The sequence below is a fragment of the Lacerta agilis genome, chromosome 17, assembly GCF_009819535.1.
Source record: "Lacerta agilis isolate rLacAgi1 chromosome 17, rLacAgi1.pri, whole genome shotgun sequence".
NCBI lineage: Eukaryota > Metazoa > Chordata > Lepidosauria > Squamata > Lacertidae > Lacerta > Lacerta agilis.
In genome coordinates, this window is record NC_046328.1 from 4,435,600 (window position 1) to 4,458,077 (window position 22,478).

Below are 22,478 nucleotides of genomic sequence, written 5' to 3' on the forward strand. Positions count from 1 at the left end.
CATATAGGTGGCACAAGGAAGGGTTCCTGCATCGCCTGGGGCTTAGACTTGATGACCTTTTGAGTTCTCTTGTGACTGTGATTCCATGACTCAAAAGTTGCAGTTTTTTACATTGCCTAAAAACTGTGTAGCTGTTACAGTCCCTTTTCAAGTGCCATGCCAAATGCTGGGATCAGGAACAGACAAATACATGTTTGTTTGTTTATTTCAGCCAACCTGAGGGATCTCTCCAAAGCGGACATGGAGGAAGGCTCCCATGGTATTAATTTAAAAAAAAAAAAGCCAAAGAAGGAAAAAAGGAAGACTTCAGAACCGCCTTTAGGAAAGCCTGAACTGGGAGGAATTATTCCAACCCTTTCTTGCATAGTGCACCCCACTTTCAGTATATATTCACACCGTTTCCTCCTGAGCATTACACAAAGTTTGATTCTCCAGTGGGGGTCAGGACAGTGAGGTTTCCGCGGGCATCTTGGTCCACCTCAATAGCTTCAAACAAAGATTTGAAGTTTCCAGCACCGAATCCCTAAAGCCACAGGAAAGAGAGAAATGTGTAAATAGTGCAAGCACTTTCTTCCCAATACCCCAGCTGGAGCTCTCTTCTGTGGCAGGTAGGATTTCCACTCCAGCTCAGATGGAATGGTAGATACGGCACAGGAGCCAATGATCAGTCACAATGTGCCTCATATGAACACAGAAGCATGGCAATGATGATGATGATGATGCTGAATTCCCATCAGCTCAGATTTAATAGTCACATTAGCAACATTGTTGTTATTATTCCATCTGTCTTTTGAATAAGGGTTGTCAGGGTCAGGCCAGCAGACAGCCACTTGGAACTTGGAAGGCGCAGAGTTAAGTCCCTAGTTCAGAGTAGGCTAATGCCAAATTCCAGAGCAGTAAACTCAGAAATCGGGAAGGCCAGAGGCAGGTAGCTAGCCAAAGTGAGGCAGGTAGTCTGTTTTCAAGGGGCAGGAGGTGAGGTTAGTACCAATGAACTGATCGGACAGAGGAGACAATAATTATTCGCAGGGTCAGCCAAGCCTCTACTGGTTGCTCAGATCATCTGGCCTGCAAGCTGCATTTACCCTCTGACCAGGCAACCTTTGGCCCTCCAGATGTTTTTGACTACAATTCCCACCATCCCTGACCACTGGTCCTGTTAGCTAGGGATCATGGGAGTTGCAGGCCAAAACATCTGGAGGGCCGAAGATTGCCCATGCCTGCCCTCTGACCATTAGCTGCAGCATAGTAAAATCTGGCCAACAGCTCATTCTAGTGGTTGCAATACAGCATCTGGATTATCCAAGTTGAGTCCCTTTTGTGCCTTAAAAAGGTGGTCATTTCCCAACTTTTATCATGCAAGTTTAAAAACATCAACAACAACTGAGCAGGGTAAAGCAGAAAGTCCCCTTCACACCAATCTGTGAAAGTTGATTTGGTTCCACTGAGCTTAGGGTGAGCCCCGGCTGCCCAACAAACCTGGTGATTGTGGCGCTGGATGACCTCAAGGAAGACGGTCGGTCTGTCCTGAACAGGCTTTGTGAAGATCTGAAGCAGGTATCCCTTCTCGTCAAAGTCAACTAGGATTCCGAGTTCCTTTAGAGAAGAAGCAAATGAAAGGGCAATGTTAGAAGTTGCCCAGGGAATGGGTGAGATGTTTAAGAAGAAGAAGAAGAAGAAGAAAGTGGCTTCCAATAAAATATTAAAAATAAAATAAAATATCAGACATTTAAAAACTTCCCTAAACAGGACTTCCTTCAGATGTCTTATAAAAGACAGGTAGTTGTTTAATTCCCTTGACATCTGATGGGAGGGTGTTCCACAGGGCGGGCGCCACAACCGAGAAGGCCCTCTGCCTGGTTCCCTGTAACTTCACTTCTTGCAGTGAGGGAACTGCCAGAAGGCCCTCGGAGGAGGACCTCAGTGAACGATGTGGGTGGAGACACTCCTTCAGGTATACAGGGCCAAAGCTGTTTAGGGCTTTAGAGGTCAGCACCAACACTTTGAAGTGTGCTCAGAAATGTACTGGGAGCCAATGTAAGTCTTTCAAGACCAGTGTTAGGTGGTCTTGGCAGCCACTCCCAGTCACCAGTCTAGCTGCTGCATTCTGGATTACTGTAGCTGCAGTTTCTGGGTCATCTTCAAAGGTAGCCCCACGTAGAGTGCATTGCAGTAGTCCAAGCGGGAGATAACTAGAGCATGCACCATTCTGATGAGACAGTCTGCGGGCAGAGAGGGTACCAGATGGAGCTGGTAGACAGCTGCCCTGGACACAGAATTGACCTGCGTCTCCATGGACAGTTGCGAGTCCAAAATGACTCCCAGGCTGCGCACCTGGTCCTTCAGGGGCACAGTTACCCCATTCAGGACCAGGATGAGCAAGCATCAAGGAGACAGGTGGTTGGTTTCACTCATCCAAGCAGCCTGTCCACATCTTCGAAGGTAACAGATAGGACCTGATCCCATGCAACTTGACTAGACAGGACTCTAGCACTCTCCCACCCCCCTGCTCCCATGGTGGAGTCTACCTCTTTCAGAATCTGAGCGACTTTATCTGCAAAAAAACTTTGCAAAATCACTGCAGGAGATCTTGGGATCCTCACCAGACCCTGATGGTAGAGGTGGTTCCGCTAGATTGCGAACCACCTGAAAGTCTCCTGCTGCTGTTTTCTGCAGATGCAATAGAGGCGCCACTTGGTAGGCTCAACGCTGAGCTCTAACCCATGTTCGGTCTGAGTTTTCCGCTATCAGCGCTCTAGTCATCTCAGCAATTGTTTCATTGCTCTCAGCTCTGGGGAAAACCAGGGGCTGTCCAGACTCCATACAATTGGAGAGGGTGCTTCGGAGCTGGACAGTTGATAGCCCTGGTTAACTTCCAGTGGGCCACCAGGGAATCAGCTGAAAGGCATCAACATGGGATAAAACATCCCCTACCACTCTCTGGAAACCATTTGGATCCATTAAGTGGCAGAGTCGGACCATCCAAATCAGTCCTACCTCCCTGCAGAGGGGAAGGGTGGTGGAGAAGTCCAGTTGCACCAGGAAGTGATGCCCTCAAAGCTGGGGTGAGGTTAACTTGTGGCCTTCCCAGTGGCGGAGTAAGGCTCCGCACTACCCGGGTGGCGAAAAAACACGCCCCAGGGGTGGGGCGTCATGACGTCACATTGTGACGTCACGATCGCTGGGCCGCCGCCGCTTCCGCAGCCCCCTTTTAAGCAGCAGAGGGGAAAGGCGGCTTGTGGGGCTGCTGAGCGCTATCGACGGCTCCCTGCCGATCGCACACGGCAGCCCCACTAGCCGCCTTTTCCCTCTGCGGCTCAAAAGGGAGCCGCGGAAGCGGCGGTCCGACGACGGAGTGCACCTGTGTGAAATGTCGCGCAGACGCACTCCGTCATCGGGCTGTGCGCTGCTGCTTCCGGGGTGATGGAGGGAATGGCAGCGCGTGGGAGTGGTGGGAGGGGCCGCCGCTTGTCACCCCCACGTGCCACCATTCGTTCCATCGCCCCGGGAGCAGCACCACACACACCGTGCGCTGCTGCTCCCGGGGCAACGGAGCGAGCAGCGGCGTGTGGGGGTGACAAGCGGCGGCCCCCCTGCCACTCCCCATGCACCGCCGGTCACCCTGGGAGCAGCAGTGCTGCAGGGACGGGGTGCTCGCTCGGCCGTGTGCTGCTGCTCCCAGGGTGACAGAGGGAGCGGCGGCGTGTGGGAGTGGCGAGAGGGGCTGCTGCTTGTCACCCCCACCCTCACCTGTCGCCCGGGGCGTACCGCCCCTAACGACGCCCCTGGGCCCTCCAGATGTTGCTGGACTCCACCTCACATCTCTCTCCAGCGTTGGGCCATGCTGGCTGGGGCTGGTGAGAGCTTGAAGTCCAAGGGCCTTGGGGGGGGGTGTCACAGGATAGCCAACCTCACCTTAAAGGTTGGTGGCTTTGCACATTACAGTGGAACTGCCACAACCCCCTTCCCGCTGTGAAACTCATCAACATGAGCAGCTGCTAAAGTAATTGCTTGCATTTCTATCCAAGGTCCTCCCAAGGGGAGTATCTGGTTCTTGACCTTTCTGTTCTGCTCCCACCACAACTTGGAGCTAGTGGTTATTTCAAGGTCACCCACCAAGCTTCACAGCTCAGTAGGGATTTGACCTCATGCCTCTCCAGTCTGTAAGAACATAAGAAAACCCTGTTTCATCAGGCCAATGGCACATCTACAGTATTTTTCGCTCCATAGGATGCACCGGACCATAGGGCGCACCTCATTTTTAGAGGAGGAAACAAGAAAAAAAATATTTTTTCTGGTTTTCCTCCTCCAAAAGCCCTATTTTTTGAGGATCAGCTAAAGGTTTTGCAGCTTTTTTGCAAAGGGAAAAGCCCTGGTTTTCTGAGGATCAGCTAAAAGTTTTGCAGCGTTTTTTGCAAAGGGAAAAGCCCTGGGTTTTTTTTTGAGGATCAGCTAAAAGTTTTGCAGCTTTTTTTGCAAAGGGAAAAGCCCTGGTTTTTTGTTTTTTTTGAGGATCAGCTAAAAGTTTTGCAGCTTTTTTTGCAAAGGGGGAAAAGCAAAGAGGAAAAGCCCCATTTTTATGGGGTTCAACTCACATTTCTGAAAAATCTTAAGGAAAGGGAGCAGTTTCTACTGTTTCCAGACAGATAATCTAATCAGCCAGTCACATGTCCTGGGGAAACAAACAACCTCCCTCTGCAGCACATTCAACAAAGGACGGGGCTGAAAGGGAGCCGGGGACTCTTATCTCTCTCCCGATCTCTTGCTGATCAGCTGCTGAGCGGGGTCCTTTCAACACCACCTTTTCTCTTTGTAAAATAAAAAGCATGATCCTCTTTTGGCCCCTGGGAAATTCAGCTCCAGGGACCACCATTCGCTCCATAAGACGCACAGGTATTTCCCCTCACTTTTTAGGAGGAAAAAAGTGCGTCTTATGGAGCGAAAAATACGGTAGTTCAGCCTCCTGTTCTCACAGTGGCCAACCTGTGGGAAACCAGCAAGCCGGATCTGAGCACAAGAACACTCTCCCCTCGTGTGGTTTCCAGCAACTGGCATTCAGAAACATTACTGCCTCTAACTGTAGAGGCAGAGCAGAGCCCCCAGGACTTGTAGCCACTGAATTTGTCCCAAGTTGATGGCCATCACTGCTTCCTGTGGCAGCAGGTTCCATAGTTGAACGATGCAGTGCATGACGAAGTCCCAGTCTAGACCAACCCTCTGTCCACTAAGCCAAACTGCGAGATGTAGGGCAGCCCTGGTAGCCAACTCACCTCCAGTTTATCGATGTTCTCCTTCACCTTGATCTTGGCTGATTTCAATTTCTCCCTAAGTTGTTGGTAGTAGGTGGGGGGCACCGTCAGGAATTCCAAGCCACGTTCTTTCAGGCTCGTGACCTGCAACCCAAAAATGTACACAGCAATGACGCAGGCCACATTCCCAAAGGTGGCCACTTATTGCTAGGCGGATCAGGGAATGCGCTTGTCTTACTGAAGCAATAATATCCGAGGTATTCAGAGCAATGTGTTGGACTCCAGGGCCCCCGTAATAGTCCACGTATTCCTGCAGAGCGGAAAAGCACACAGTGAGCGCAGGACGGCACCATGTGAGTGGCGAACAGCCAGAAACAACGTCACAAAAACACCTGGCCAAGACCAGGACCTGGGAGACCAGAGTTCAAATCCCAACTCAGCCATGAAGCTCGCTGTGCAACCTCAGCCTAGCCTGCCTCACAAGGCTGTTGTGGGGATCAAGTGAGAAGAGGGAGAACTATGTAGACTACCTTGAGCTTGAGGGGAGGAGAGAAAAACATGTCATTTTGGGTAGTGGTCTTTAACAGCCTTCATCTCCTGCCTTACCCTCTTGTAATCCTAGGCAGGGGCGTAGCCGCCCCACGTTCCACAGTGGAGAGGGTGACAAATTATCAAGGAACAATTACTGCCCTACTAGGGCGGTTCATAAAAAACTTTTTTTAAAAAAAAATGCCTGCTCCAAAGGTCTTATATTACTATACTAGGGATTATATAGCTATATATGAAATTTCATGCATATCGGTTAATATCTTGACCCTCCTCCACCAAAATAGCTGTTTACTTGGCTGTTTTCCTATATCATGAAGGCTGAAATTTCAGTTCAGTGGAGCACTTACTGTTCCCAACCCTAACCCTGTGGAAAGCCATCTCATTAGACTTTAATTTGATTCTGAGATGTTTTTAGGAGGTAATTTTATCATTGTTTGAATTTATACCAATGTTATGTATCTGGTGTTAGCCACCCTGAGCCCGACTTCAGCCGGGGAGGGTGGGATATAAATAAAAGTTCATTATTATTATTACTTGTTATTATTCCTTTGTAAGAAAATATGAAATATGAAATGACGTAAAACCATTTTTGCAGGGGGGGGGAAATCAATGCGGGGGCGGGGGTTGACAAGAAATTTTCCGCACCGGGTACCACCTGACCTTCCTATGCCCCTGATCCTAGGCGCACTTACTTGGGAGTATGCTCCATGGAACTCAGTGGGTCTTATTTCTGAGCAGAAGTGTGCTGGATTGGATTGTGATTAGCGCTTGTCTCATTGCGTCCAAACAAGGGAGGAATAGAAACAGGGTTTACCCTTGGGGGGGACGGGGGGGGGACTGTGTGCTCTTACTGCTGTTTTCATGCATCTCTACATGACCATCGCTAATGACAGCTGCTCCAGTAAGATTCTTTTGTATTTTGTATTGTGGAATTAAAAATAAAATAAAATAAAATCACACACACACACACACATCTTAAAATCACAGGGGCAGTTTACAGCATAAAAATACAAAATGAGAACACAAAATACCTAATAAAACAAAATCAAACCAATAACTCCCTCCCATAAACACATTTAAAAGGCTATAGATTAAAAAGAGAAGAATAGTTTGGATTTGATATCCCGCTTTATCACTACCCAAAGGAGTCTCAAAGCGGCTAACATTCTCCTTTCCCTTCCTCCCCCACAACAAACACTCTGTGCGGTGAGTGGGTCTGAGAGACTTCAGAGAAGTGTGACTAGCCCAAGGTCACCCAGCAGCTGCATGTGGAGGAGCGGGGAAGCGAACCAGGTTCACCAGATTACGAGTCCACCGCTCTTAACCACTACACCACTCTGGCTATAGAATGTCAATCAGCCAAAGACCTGCTTATCGAGAAATGTTTCCAACTTGCACCAGGGGAGAAGCATTCCACGAAGTCAACGCTCCTTGCTTAAAAGGAAACTCACACTGCAACACAGTCTCAACCTCCTTAGAGGAAGGATGCAATAGGCAAATGCATTGGGTTGGGCAGGGCTTGTACTGAAGGGGCCAAATAACTCAGGCGGTCACCAGCGTGGCACAACATGTGCCCACAGAGACCTTCGGGGTGTGTGTGTGTGTCAAAGGGTCCCCCTCCCCCAATGAAATGAGTCGAGGTATTCCACTGCAGCCAATATAATGGGCCTCTCTCTCTCTCTCTCTGCCCCCCTCTCTCTGTGTTGCACCCCAGAGTTTCGCCAGCATGCCAAGTGCCCAGAGCCCCCAAAGCAGTCGGCACCCCCTGAAACAACTCTATGCTACAAGCCACTGAAGTTAGAAACTGGCACCTTCTTCTCTGGGGAAAGCTGCCCCTGGTGGCAAGCAATTGGAATTGCAGGTGGTAATGCCTTCCCAGGCACCAAGCATCCTGAGGCTCTGAGATGGAACCATCCCCCCAGGTTGGCCACTGGAGGATGGTGAAAGGCTTCCTGTTTGGCCGGGGAATTTCCACAGTCCTGGTGTGTCTCTGCCTGTTCCTCTGCCCTGGCTCGAGGCTCAACTCTGGCCACTCAGCCCTGACACAAAGGACCCAGAGAGTCTCGGCTTTCACCTGGATCTGAGACTTCCTCTTCCCCATTGCAGGCTCATTGATGGGCATTTTAATGGTCTCTTCATAATTGGCCATCACAATGGACCGGAGGGCACTGTACTCTGTGTGCATTTGGCTGTCGTCCACAGACCAGAAACGGTGAAAGAGAAGGTTTCTCTGGTACCTGCAGATGTCCAAGAAGCACCACATGTCAGAATGAGTAGGCCGAGGGCTTTAGCCACGATTATATTCTTAGAGAACACCCTGGGTGGAGTCTAGATGCATCCACAAACCTTCTTTTGAAGAATTAACGACTGAAGAATTAAAAAGTTGCAACAAGGAGATGCAGCAAGGTAGCAAGAGTTACCTGAGCAGCTTCCTGCTCTGACATTCATCTGTTTTTTTGTGAAGAACCCATAGCTCAGGGGTAGAGCACCTGCTTTTGCACCCACCTTCAACCCCTGATATGTCCAGGCAGAGTCACTGCCAGTCAGGGTTGCACAGTACCAAGCCAGGTGGGTGGGCCAACTCGGTCTAACTCTATTTCTATCTAATTCAATCCTTTATTCAGAACCATGAGGACTAGAGGCCTCCTTTGTTTTTAGGGGGGGTACCACACACACTTTGCTTACAAAGACCCCAGGCTCAATCCCTAGTATCCTCAGATATGGCTGGGGTAGATTCCCGTCTAATCCCCCGGAGAGCTATGGCCGGCCACTGCACAGAGGGAGACTGGCCGATGGTCTACAGAGGCTGTTGATCTTCCTTCCAGAGTTGCAGCTCTGGGTCTATGGAACCGTGGCTGGAAACTCCTTGCTTGGAAACTCAAAGAAGGAAGGGAGAGGATATCTGCTCTGTGGATGTTTATAATTGCATTTACCTTGGAAATTCCATTTAAAAATCAGCTAATGGGAGGGGGAGCAGGGGAGGTGTGGATCTCCAGGCAGCTAAGTGAGATCACACCAAAAGTCCATCTAGTCCACTCTTCTCCAAACCTCCAGATGTTTTGGACTGCAACTCCCATCAAGCCCCAGGCAACACAGCTGTCCAACATAATGGTCCCACCAGCAGTTAACCAGATTATTCTGGGAAGTCCTCACACAGGACAGGAAGCCAACAGCTGCTTGTCACCAGTAGCTGGCATTCAGAGGAATACAGTCGTACCTCGTGTTACGAATGCTGCATGTTGCGTTCGTCACGGGTTATGAACCTGCCGAACCCGGAAGTACCGGAATGGGTTACTTCTGGGTTCGGCGGTTCGAGTATGCGCAGACACGCCGAATCACACGGCGAGCATGCGCAGATTCGGCGCTTCAGGATGCGGACCTTTCAGGTTATGAACGGGGCTCTGGAACGGATTCTGTTCGTAACCAGAGGTACCACTGTACAGTAGATGGACCTGGAGATCAATGTTGGCCATCATAGCTATTCCCCTTTGATATCCCCGCTGATAAAGCCACAGTCGAGGCCCAGCTGCCCGCATCCTCTGGGACACGTTCCCTTGAGCAGAGCCAAGCAGAGGGTCAGCCCCCCTTCCTTCCTCCCCACCCCCCACATGCTGAGCTGGTGGGTATGCAAAGCCCCAGGAGAGGATGGCCTATGAGCTGGGCCGAAATGAGGCTTTCTGTCACCTGGGTCGAAGACCCAGTTTGGGACCCCACCCCCTGGATGCGTGTTTGCATACCTATGTATCATGTTGTAAAAGCTGCTGAAATAAAAAAATTAAGGTCTTATATATAATAAATGTTCATAAATGTGCCAAGCAAACATGTACATAAATGTGTGAGCCACATGTCTGGGGCAGCACAGGACGATAGTCCTGGAGCCATTTTGACTCCTAGGCTGACCAGGTGTTTCTCTGCAAGGAGGGAGGGTGTGAGGGAACCTTCCCATTGTCTGAGGAATTAAGTGATTACCATCTCAAAAGGAATGGCCAGACTACCAGGAAAGGCAATCGGATAAGGCATTATCAGATAACCTGCCAGACAGGAGATAAACAACGCACTCATATTTCTGTTGTAGACCACCTCTTCTGTGATGTAGGTATGATGTATCTGGGGTGGTGGTGGTCTTGGGCTACACCCCTTCTGTGATGTATGTATGATGTTTCTGGAGGTGGTCTTGGACTCCAGGGCAGGCAATTTAAATGTCTATATACACCTTGGTTCTGGGTCCTCCTCCAATTTCCTGTGTGTGAGGGGAGCACCCTGTTGCAACAGCTTTAATAAAGATCAGCCTTACTAGCTGCTTCTCAATATTCTCTGGCTGGCCTCTGTTATTTTCCCCTACTGATGGAGAACCTACAGTGGACTCTATAAGGGCTCTTGTGTACCCATAAGGGAATAAGGGCAGATTTCTGTTTACAACACTGTCCATAATAAATGTCCTAAAATCAGTTCCTCTGACTGAATCAAGGATTTAGATTGATCAGGCCCACAACATCCAGGGTCCCCACGGCTGCTCTAAATGTCCTGTGTTGTCATCGAGGAAATTTCATGTTCTAGAAGGAAAGCAATGCTTCCCTTAAGATGGTTTCAAAAGCAATCTTTACCATTCTACCACGGAGAGCATCTCCTGGTCAGGCTGGTTCCCCACTATGTGGTCAATGAACTTCAGTTTCCCAGGTGGCCTGAGAAAGAAAAGGCAGGTGAGGTCAGGGGTTTTTATCTCCATGGTGTTTTTCATGGGATGGGTACTTCTCATGCAGACAAGTTGGTCTCAAATCCTCCCACCCCCATTAACTCTTTCCAGAGAAAAGCATATAGGCAAGAGAAGGCTGTTGCCAAAGGCCCAATTTAAGTATCTCAGCAACCCATTTGCAAATTACGCTCTTGTCTGCCTCCCGGGGATTAATCTCCCTTTACACAAAGGGTGCTGTGACCATGGGTTCCCCATAAACCAGGGTGGTGTCGTGCTAGAGTGTCAGCATAGAATCTGGGAGTCCAGCAACTTGGTCATGAAGTTCCCTGGGTGGTCTTGGGCCAGTCATTCCCCTCGGCCTAGCCCTACCTCACAGGGTGGTTGTGAGGATTAAATGAGCAGCAGAGAGAACAAGGGATGCCACCTTGAACTCCTTAGAGAGAGAGAAAGTGGGATGTGAATGAAATAAATAAGATCAGACATCAAACTCCCTCTGATGAAAGTCACCAAAGGTTCTTTGAACATGATTTTGGTTTCGATCCAGGTGTATGCTTAAGCTTGTCTGAAAGTGTGTGCCTAGATAGAAGGATAACAACTTCCAGTGGAGTCACTGTGCTAGTCTGTGTGCAGAAAAAGAAAAGAGAGAGAAAAGATCATTTTTATCTAAAAATGTAATGTGGGAATGACACTCAGAAATGGCCAGGACTAGCTCCTTGCTGGTTGAACAATCTCAGTGGGAAATCAAAGTGTGTGGAATGGCACCCAGTCTGAAATGAGACTCAGGTCTTTCACGCTAGAATTTAACCAGAGCAGTAAGGGCTGGGTACTTACAGTTTTTTCAACGCTGGGTCCCTGAAGATGGGTGACTCAAACCCAGGCAGGAAAAGCCCCTTGTAGCCCCTCTTTTCTATCAGGGTGTGTGTGGTGTCTCCATACTAGATGGAGGAGGAGGAGAGTGCAACGCTTTAATATCACTTTAATGAGCTGAAGGATCCCACTGGCTCCCTGCCCCCCCACCCCCGCCAAAACTTGTTTTATTGATTTTTGCCAAATCTCAACAACAGTTGATTTGAATGACTTTCTTTTGACACCAAGTGCTCAGGAAAATCTGTAAAAATCTTTCTAAAATTTCTACTTTTAGGTATTTTTATTTATTTACTTGATTTGGAGGGGGTCAGCTGCTTCCTATTTCTCCCCTTCCCCTGACATCCCTATACAGCATGTGCAGAAACCGCTTTCTTGACTGCTGCTCCTTTCACCAGAGCCTGTCTTCGCATGCAGGGGAAGAACTATTAGGAGACTGCGATTCCCCTCACAGGCCTACAATTCCCAGAAATCCATGGGAAGGGGGAGGGATTGTTTAATTGTAGAGCTGAGAATTGTAGTTCTGTGAGGGGAATAGGCACCTCCAAAACAGCTATTCAGCATCCTTAAACTACAGTTCCCAGGATGATTTTGTAAATGGGGGGGAGGAGCCATGACTGATTAAAATGCCATGATACTGTTTTAAATGTATACGGCAAACGGGGCCTCTGATTCTATACATTTATCACTACCTTTGGCTAAATACATAGCTTTTTCTTGAGGCTGAAGAAGCCTAGTAATGTCTCTCAGACTCCAGTTACAGGTAGGTAGCCGTGTTGGTCTGCCATAGTCAAAACAAAATAAAATAAAAAAATCCTTCCAGTAGCATCTCAGAGACCAACTAAGTTTGTTCTTGGTATGAGCTTTCGTGTGCATGCTCATATCTGAAGAAGTGTGCATGCACACGAAAGCTCATACCAAGAACAAACTTACCGGTAGTTGTTCTCTAAGGTGCTACTGGAAGGGATTTTTTATTTTCTCTCAGACTCCAGTTCAGCAACATGTGGCGAATAAGATAGGCTTGTTTTAAGGGTTTCTGATAAAATAAAAACAAAGTGCCTAGATAGAAAACATGTCATATAAATCCTATTTACCAGTATTTATTAATCACAGAGTCATATAGTCCAACCCCCTGCAATATTGTTATGAGACTTCCCGGGGGGGGGGCAAGTTGTTAGACTGACCCCCAGGCAGGAACGAAGCCTCTGTGCCTTCCTGGCTACTCGAGTCCAGGGGCACATCAGTAATATGTGATTGTTCCCTGCTTGCAAGAACAACACACACAAGCCACTGAAGGCTATAACTACTTTATTGCAGTTAGAATGCAGAATATGTATCTGCGTAGCCAGCTCATGAATTCAGAGCTGTCTGTAATTGCGTCCAGCATCTCTGAGCCAGAACAGAAAGTAAAAATACAACAGTACATTACAATAACATCACGTGTGTGCGAAGGCTGGTAGGGCTGGTGGCTTTCCCACAGGATGAAAACATGACTCATAGTCAGGTGACCTCGCTGCTGAGGCTTTTCGCAGCTCGGCTTGTAATAATATCACAACAAATATATCCATGACAGATGACCATTTCACCTCTGCTTAAGAAACCTCCGAGGAAGGAGAGTCTACCATCTTCCTAGGGAGTCTGTTCCACCATCTAACAACAACTGCCTATTAGTCTTATCGTTTCCTGAGTCACTAAGCTGTCCAAATGCAGTTTGTAGGTGAAAGCCCTCACTTTCTTACCGTCTGAACGACTGCAAATTTCACCTTCCCGTACTTGTCTTCCTCTGTCCAGGGTTCTTTCACAATCAGAGCTCCACGCTCTCTAGCTTTCTGAATGGGGAAAAATAAAAACAGCACTTACTCGATGAAGCAAGGTAAAAGGCTAGCAAGCCTCCCAAGTCACACAGAGACCCTCTTCAGCAGAGGTTCACCTGCACGATGAAATCGCAGTCCTCCACTTCAAAGGCAACATCCTTGACACCGTCCCCATGCTTCACTAAGTGCGCTCCCATTTCTGCACAATGAGAGAGAGAGAAAGAGGAAACACCAAGACAATTTAATGGAGGAGAAGTTTGTGAACCGCTATTGGCCACAAAAGATGAAACCTCCATAGTCAGAGGCAGTGTACCTCAGAACAATGAATGCCAGCTGGGCCTTAGTCAGGCACAACGAATTAACTGTGCTAGTGAATTAACTGCATTGTCCTTTAAGAACGAACGAGACTCCATCTCTCCCCTGAGACAAGGAGAAGCCTGCATTTGAAGTCCTGCCAAGGAGCTGCATATAACCCTAGTAAAAACTCCAGCTGAGGAACTGGCAGATGGGGTGACCCTGAATCCAGCCATCAAGGCCCATCAGAGAACCCAGAAAGAAAAAAGGAGGGAGAGGCCCACACCCACCATGGCAGGCTGCTTGAGGGCAGGGCTGTCTTTAGCAGATGCAACGCCGGGGTGCAAATATCCGCCCAGCACCCCCAAATTACCATGGATTGGGGGGGGGGCAAAGCTGTGCACTGCCAGTCATCGGGGGGGGGGGCACAACTCTCCCCCATGCCGCTGCAGGAGAGAGATCCCTGCGGAGGATTGGGAGGCAAGCTGCATGCCTGCCAGCCATATGGTTGGCGCAGCACAGCTGGTGGGCGTGCAGGGAAAGGGGAGGCCGCCGGCAAAGCCATGCAGCTCCCCCACTCGCTGGGGCGCCCCTGAGAGGCCGGCGCCCTGGCGCGACACACCACTAAGCCCTATGGGAAAGACGGCTCTGCCCGAGGGCTTCCCTAAGGCGTCTGGTTGGCCATGAAGAGAAACGGGGGGCTGGACAGGGAGCCGTGGGTGCTTCAGCTCCCACAACAATATATTTGGGGGACTGAGCCACTCCAAGGTCAATGGGCAAAGTCGAAGCCCTTCTCTGCGGGCACCCACAATCTTCGGTGCGAGAGGGCACCTACGGCACCGCTGATGGCTTGTGAAGAACATGGAAAGATGACAAGAGCTTAGCCACTGGATCAGGCCAATAACTCCTCTAGTCCAGCACCCTGTTCTCACAACGGCCAAGCAAGATGCCTACAAGAAGCCTGAAAGCAGGACGTGAGCACAGCAGACGATTCCCTGTTTGGGATTCCCAGCAAAGGTGTGCTGCCTTCAACAGTGGAGGGAGAACAAAGTCACTGTGGCTCAGAACCACAATGCAGTCCCCTTCCGTGGCTCCACAGAGCGAAAGGTGCCAACACTACAGGCTGGAACAGAGGTGCCAAGTTGTGCCCAACACTGCCGGGAGGGGGAGCATCGCGCATGTGTGACATCACACATACACCCCCCTACCCAGTCATGCCAACTCGGCCCGCCATCCCCCGCCCCCCACCCTACCTTTTTATGCAGTCTCTCCCTTGCCGAGGGGCTTTGGTGTCTTCTGGGAAGGGCCCCGGGCAATCGCCAGAGGGACAAGCCAGGGTGAAGGTGCTTTGCCTTGGCACATCCCTGGCAGGGTTTCAGTGTGCAGGGTCACTGAATTTTGAGGGGGCCCAACCCACCCCTTGAAAATTTGGGTGGAGCCCTTGGCCACCCAGCTCACCTAGATGGCGCACCTGCGCTGGGAACAATGAGATGAACTATGTAGCACTGGGATATAAACTAACTTGAAGCACAGTAAAATAAACCAGTGAATTGCATTGAAAGAGACCCTGGGAGGGCATTGAGCCTCCCCCCTCCCAATGCTCAGAGCAGAATCTGCAATGCAAGACACAACTGCTGCAGCACCCCCTTACAAATGGCTGCCCAGCCTCTGCTTAAATAGTGCTGCGGAGGGGAGTCTGCCATCTCCCCCTGTGGCAGGCATTCCCACTGTCTAGGGAGCAGTTGCTTTTAGGAACTTTCTCTGCATGTCTGGCCAAAATCTGCCCCTCCCTGCCATTCCTGGTCCTTGGTTCAAGTCCTGCCCTCTGGAGAAACAGAGAAAAAGTCTGCTCCACCTTTTATGCAAAAACCCTTCTGATATTTGAAGACCACTTTCACGTCTCTCCTTAAACTCCTCTCCTCCAGGCTAAAGCATAGCCAGCAATTTAATCCATTCCTTATGAGAGTCCAGACTCCTTCCACCCTGTTCACCCTACTCTCAAAATGTGGCACCCACAGCTGGACACAGAACTCCCAGGATTTCAAAAGGAACTCGTTCGGTAAGAAAAGTTACAACAGGACCAACTCTAATGACCTTGAATTACCTTGATTTCCAGGGTTGAGAGCCGAGGAGAAGATAAATATGATCTGTTGGTAATCAGAATCATAATCAGAATAACTACAAGCATTCATTTTCTTTATGACAAGGTTAAGTGATGAGTCAAAGGCTGAAATGCTGACATTGGGATTCATTTAAAATGTTTATATCCAAGATCATTGAGACAACCAACAGGAAGTTAAAAACAGGAGTATTCCATAACATCTGGAGGGCACTAGGTTGGCAAAAGGCTGGCTTAGAGAGTTGGTCTCTCTTTGCTAGACCCAAGACAGTTGTGGGTCCCCCTCCCCTATTCACAATACTGTTACACTCTAGCCCAGGCATAGGCAACCTTCGGCCCGCCAGATGTTTTGGCCTACAACTCCCATGATCTCTAGCTAACAGGACCAGTGGTCAGGGATGATGGGAGAATTGGAGTCCAAAACATCTGGAGGGCCAAAGGTTGCCTAATATGCCTGCTCTAGCCCAACTCTCCAAGGGGTTAGAGAGTCCAAGGGGTCCTTGGAGTGAGGATCTTTAGGATATATGGTTTATTTACACACATATATAACCTGAGCATAGGATGAAGGGGCTCACAACACCCAGGAGACCTTGCTTATCCTTTTAGTCACAGCCTGGATTTAGCGCAGAGCAAGCATGTCTCTGTCTGTCTCCAGCTTTTCAGCCTGCCCTCTGCCCAGCAACGTCTATTGTCCCCTTCCCCTGGCAGCTAGGGGGGAAGAGGGAGACCCACTCATTTGCCCAGAGGGCACCATCACTTAGTTGTAGCCCAGGCATGGTGTCCAAGTCCATCTTGGGGGCCTAATCTGGCCTGCCGGTAGGTTTCATCCTAAAAAAAAGCTCAACAACTCAGGGGCGTACCCAGGATCAATACTAGGGGGGGTGGGCAAGCCATGGTCGTACAGGTTGTGACATTTCAGCACAGAAAGGCGAATGAAACCAAAATTTTAGGGAAATTATATATAATATAGCAGTGTTTTATTACAGTAGTTATTACAATTATTTGCTTGAATTTTTATTGAATTTTTATTCTAGTTACATGTCTTGTACCAGGGGTGGCTAACTCCCAAGAGACTGTGATCTACTTTCAGCAGTGATCTACCCCCGTTTTTTGGAGTTCAGCTCAAAGTTGTTGACATTTTTGGGGGATGAGGAATGCCCTGCCCCGTTTTTTATGGGTTCAGTTCGTTTTTAGATTACTGACCATATTATGTAAACAGCAAACAAAAACAGCTTCAAAAAACAGAAAAACTTCCCCCCAAACAGAAAGCCCCCAAATGGCTGAAAAACTCAGTTTCCTAGGATCCTCAGCCATCGCAACTCACCATGCAAGGGAACTATTTCCAAAGCTCTTTGCAACGATCAGCCGGCGCAACACACACACACACACACACACGCAGTGGCCGGCTGCCGGTCAGCAGAGCTCAATTGTTATTTAGATTTTGGGAGGGGGAGAAAGACCGGTAGTTGAGCTTTTTAGGAGAGCTTTTTTTTTCCTTTTAGGCTGCCGATAACCATTTAATTATTATTATATTTGCTTCTAGAGGGGGGCAGCTGCCCCCTCCTGCCCCCCTTGGGTACGCCCATGCAACAACTTCAATCCTAAAAAAAAGTCAACAACTTTGGTTGGCCCTCAGGCATGTTCACTGCATCAAATCTGGCCCTCTTTGAAAAAGGTTTGGACACCCCGTTGTAGCCTTGCAGCTCAGCTTACCCTTTGGCATACGGGTCTTGGTGCTAGTTGTCAGCTACAACTGTTGCCTAGCCAAAGGGACTGGTTTTGCAAGCTTGCTCTCACACATTCTACCTCCACAGGGAATTTGTTTGTCTCCGGATTTTCACTTCTTGGAATATGGCAACCCTAGACCCCCCCCCCCAAGCCTACATCAATGCAGTTTTCTCTCTTCCTTACCTTGTCCTGTTTGATCACATGGGACACCACCTCTCTGCTTCCCGTCTCCAGACCTTTGTAGGCCAGTTCCTCAAACCCCATTTTGTTGCAATAAAATGAAGCAGCCTTTAAAACACAAAGGCGACAAAAAGCAAAATGGCTTTTTAAAAAAAGCATGTTATCAGTAAGTCACCAGACACATTAAGACTATGGGCCATAATCAGCTAAATTGTTGCAATGGTAGCTCTCCCCTCACCTCACACACATCTTACGCCATCCTCAAATCCACTCTGCAGGGAGGGGAAACCCCCAGATCAGGTGGGGGGCACAGAGGGGAGATTGTTCTGTTGCACAAGGAGAGATCCTTGCGCTGTGCAATGAACTGCTCAGTACAACACTGAGTACAGCGTTACCTGTTTATCCTACTGGTGTGATCTTTTAAATCTTGGCAAGAACCAATGCGACCTAATGGTCAGAATATTGGGTTTGGACTGAGGTTCAAATCCCCACTCTGCCCCTCAGCCTTGCCTAGGAGGCTAAAAGCCCTTAGGGAGCTGCCTCACCCCTTTCCCCTTTTTGCACCACATCATTCCAGACTGCAAGCCTGAGAACAGACCCTGACTTCTTCTTTTGGTACTGCTTAAATAAACCATTCTGGGGGCATCTCCCACTGAATTACAGCTTGCAAATGACATCATTCAGAAACAAAACGGGGGGGTGGGGGACATCACTTTCAGGAGGAAAGGTGAGGGAGATGGGGCTCATCAACCTGGGAAGGTAGCCCATCTAGGAGAAGCAAAACTCTGATCCTAAATCTCTGCTGCCTGGTGCCTGGATATCTTTGTGAGAAGAAAATGGTCACCCCTCCACAAATCTGGAGTGGAGTCCAGTGCTGTCAAGTATCCCGTTTCCCCCGGGATTCTCCCTTATTTTAAGCAGTTTCCCGCTGCTCTCCCTTGTTTTTTATTCCCTTAAATTTCCCGTTTTTAATGGAAGCAGCTCCTCCCCTGCTGGCCAGGGACTGGGTGGGAAGACCTCGCCTACTTGGAGAGAAAAGCCTCAGCCCTCAAAGCAAGTGGGAGCCGTTTCCCGTGCTTACAGGGGGTGTATTCCTCCCCTGCATCAGCCCCTATCCGTTGCCCCCGAGCCCCTCAGCCGGCCAATAGGGTTAGCTGGAGGGCGGAGCCTGGCTGCCTTTGAGCAGCTGCTGCTTCCTGTCCTGTTTTGATGGGATCAGACAAGAAGACGATGGGGCTCCATCGTGCGGAGCACATGGCTGCCATCCTCTTTGCTGGCTGCCCTCCTCTTTGCTCCACTCCGAGCCTGAGCCCGCTTGCTTTTCCCAGCTGCCGACACGTTCAATGCTGCTCCGCCCACTTTTGCTTCTGGCTCCGCCCACTGTCCCCAGGATGGGTGAGACTGCTGATCCCTTATTTTCAAATCCGAAACTTGACAGCTATGGTGGAGTCCCTAAGGTGGTTGGATGACATCTTGTATGACTCTTTCTGGCAACTCCTGCTGCCAAGCCGGCGCCAAACATATTGCTTTCCTTTCCTTTGGACCACATAAGCGAGGCTGATGTTGTATGGGCAGCCCAGGACCTCCAGACCCACTGCCCAGGCTTATGCCTGCCTCAGGGAAGTCACTTCGGTGCTGCTAGCACAGCAGTTTGACTGCATCCCAGGAGGTGCAGTCCATTGTCTCTCCAGACGGATGGATGCCAGCAACCACGTGTCGGGGTGAGGATTGGCTGCAGCAGCCCTGAGGTCGTTGTAGTGATATGCGGCAGCAGCAAACAAACCAGGGAGGTGTGGAAGCACAGGGGGCTACAGGTACACAATTCAGAATGGGGAAATGTGGGCATTCAGCCTTCTGTGCACAGTGTGTGTTTGACTCAGCACCTCCCTAACCCCGCCAACCAGCCTCCGAGCAAGGAATCTGCCTCCCCTCTCCCGTCTCTCGGTTGCATCAGGCTAGTCCAAAGACCACTCCAGCTCCACATTCCTCGGAGTGCAACGCCCCATCTGCAGAGCACATCCCCCATAGCCAACAAGGCACGAGCCATTAATTAATCGCAGCTTGCCCAGGAAATCTGCCCCACTCCCACCCGCCTTTCAGATGGGTCTCCACCCCGTCTCCAGCATCCAATAGCGCAACAGCCTGAAGCACACCCCCTCTACAGCCCTCCGTGTTGCAAACAAACGCAGGAAGAGGTTTGCAGCCGGATCAGGCCAAAGGGGGCCCATGCAGTCCAGCACACTGTTCTCGCAGAGGCCAACCAGATGCCCCAGTGAGGTGCCTGCCTGGGAACGGGACAAGGGTGCAACAGTAGCAAAGCCAACAACATTAAGAGGAAGGAATCTGTCAAGTCTGGCTCCCCCCCCTCTTTCTCCTTTTCCCAGCCTTTTGTTCCGTTTGCCACATATCACATGTGAGCTTCTCTTTTAAAGTCCTCATGGAAACCTGCCACATTTCAGGAGGCCCTTCTCCAGATGTAAACCCTTTTGCCAGCAATTTGACCCCATACAATGCATGTTCATACATGGTTCTCACGTAACACTTGCATTCTTATAACACATTCCCCAAACGTACACATTTTGTATACACCACAAAATTCAGAGAAGTGAACATTTCAAAGTTTTGCCGCATTGCAGTAAGCATCTTGTTTGGGGCACTGCGAATCAGGTAAGTCTGCTTTGAAATCTGAGCCAAACTGGTTTCTTCTCTCATCCTTTCTCGAGAGTCAACCCTGCGCGCCACCCCGGACCTTCCTGGTTTTATCAGCACACTCACCTGCTTTGCATTACCAACCCAAAACGTCAAGGAATGGAAGTGAAGGAACCGGCCTCTTTCGGGCTGAATGGGAGAAAAGGTAGCTGGTTATTATGTGACACACTCAGAGGCAGAGCAGCCCAGTATCCCCAACACAGGCAGGCAGTAGCATAGCATAGGGTGCCAGCACCCGGGGCCGTGCGGAGGTGGGGGTGGGAGAGAGTGAAATGGACGGAGTACGCATGCGGATTCAACTGCCTAATAGCACCAGCATGCCCCAGATCACAGCTGTAGAAAGAAGAAAATAAGAGTCGTTCCATTGTCCATAGAGGTAACTTCCTGATTTGCAAGGAGAAGCCATTTTCAACACAGCTCAGGTGTTGAAGTTTTGCACCCCTAACCATGTTGCACCTGGGGCAACCACCCCTGTGCCCCACCACATGCTGTGCCACTGCAGGCAGGATCATTCAAAGCCATCTCAACAGCGCCAGGTGAGGCAGGATCGGAACTTGGATGGTAGAGGCAAAGATCCTTTAATGTTTTTGCTGGGATACAAACTAACACAGCTACCCTCTTTGGGGGGAAGTGAGGTTTATTTGGAAGTAGGTCCTATTGGGTTCAATGGAACTACCTTCTAGTAGCTTAGGATCATAGCCTTGGGCAAATGGACCAGGCACACAAAGTAGGTAATTAGAGAATGTACCACTTTTTCTTAATCAACTGAGAACATAAGGCACCAACTAGCCAAATTTAACCACCCTCTCATTTTAATGGGGCTGAAAGTTGCTTAATGTTGGCCGAACTGTGCCCTCATGGTGTTTTTCTTTTTAACTGAGATGGGGGAGCTTAATAATAATAATAATAATAATAATAATAATAATATAATAATTTTTTATACCCTGCCCATCTGGCTGGGTTTCCCCAGCCACTCTGGGCGGCTTCCAACAGAATGTTAAAATACAATAATCTATTAAACATTAAAAGCTTCCCTAAACAGGGCTGCTTTCAGATGTCTCCTAAAAGTCTGGTAGTTGTTTTTCTCTTTGACATCTGGTGGGAGGGCGTTCCACAGGGCAGGCACCACTACCGAGAAGGCCCTGTGCCTGGTTCCCTGTAACTTGGCTTCTCATAGCGAGGGAACCGCCAGAAGGCCCTCGGCACTGGACCTCAATGTCCGAGCACGTTTCTTAATACACCGATTTTTGTCAACTGTCACAATATTATGAAATATCAAAAAATAATAGACAAGAAATTGGTGCATATTTAGTACGTGAACATCCCAAAAGTGTGAACATGTTGTTTGCAAATCCCTGTATCATACATGCACCCATGACAGGCAGCTGGGATTGACCTGGAATGAGAGTACACTTGGTGGCTAACCCAGGTTTCCCTTAAGTAATGTGTGAGTCTATGAGATAATTCACTTCTGCTTTGAGAATTACAATCATTCAGTTAAAATACAAAACGATTGCATCTTGTAGAATGTAAGAATGTGGCTTTTGTACGATGCTCTCAGGTTTATCGGGCATTTGCCAAATGCACGGCCCAGTTCTTCTATGCAACAAGAGAATATTCATTTCAAAAAGGCTTTTGCAGTACTCCTTCTCGCCAGCTTGTGCCCTAAGACATTAATCCAAAATGCCATTGACACCATAGATTGTATTTGGGGTGGGGTGGGCACACAGATATAAGACTGCATTGTGATCTTACCTTCAGCCCTTTATCCAGGTAAGTCGTCTAGTGATTAAGGATCAAAACAGAATAAAACAGAGGCATTAATTTTGCAAAAATTACTCCAGAGGTTTTTTTTTAAAAAAAACCCACCTCAAAACTAATGCTCTATGCAAGTCATGAGAGTTTTAAAGATACATCAAACACCACCAACAATACTAGAGGGATGAAACCAAAATAAAAAATATAAACCCATGTCTAACTGTCCGCACAAATTAGGTGCTCACAGCATATTCACTCACTCCAATAAATTGCTTGGTTGTTTCAAGAACAAAGTTTTCATGCACTGATTTAGATGTCTGCAGGACAGTCCAAATGTAAATTTCACAGGGTCAAAAACATCTCTCGTTATCCTTCAGAGTGACAGCAACAATATATATATATAATTTGATTAAGAGCTATGAAGCCTCACCATTTTTTCTTCTCTGTGGCAGCAAAGCAATGTCACCAAGAGAGCAAGAGAGACAGACAGACAGAGAGAGAGAGAAACAGGGAGAGAGGAG

The 22,478-nt window shown here is 48.9% G+C and overlaps 1 protein-coding gene across 1 annotated transcript; it reads right to left on the reverse strand.

Moving 5' to 3' along the window:
- Positions 1-187: 187 nt before the first annotated feature.
- Positions 188-22,478, reverse strand: HPD (4-hydroxyphenylpyruvate dioxygenase). Its single transcript, XM_033174983.1, has 14 exons — positions 22,388-22,478; positions 21,955-21,981; positions 20,266-20,328; positions 17,494-17,598; positions 15,568-15,610; positions 13,286-13,368; positions 13,095-13,184; positions 11,323-11,426; positions 10,403-10,480; positions 7,873-8,035; positions 5,488-5,559; positions 5,271-5,393; positions 1,480-1,596; positions 188-523 (listed from the first exon to the last, which is right to left on the reverse strand). The coding sequence occupies exons 1-14, from the start codon at positions 22,388-22,390 to the stop codon at positions 413-415; spliced, it is 1,182 nt and encodes a 393-aa protein (XP_033030874.1). The 5' UTR covers positions 22,391-22,478; the 3' UTR covers positions 188-412.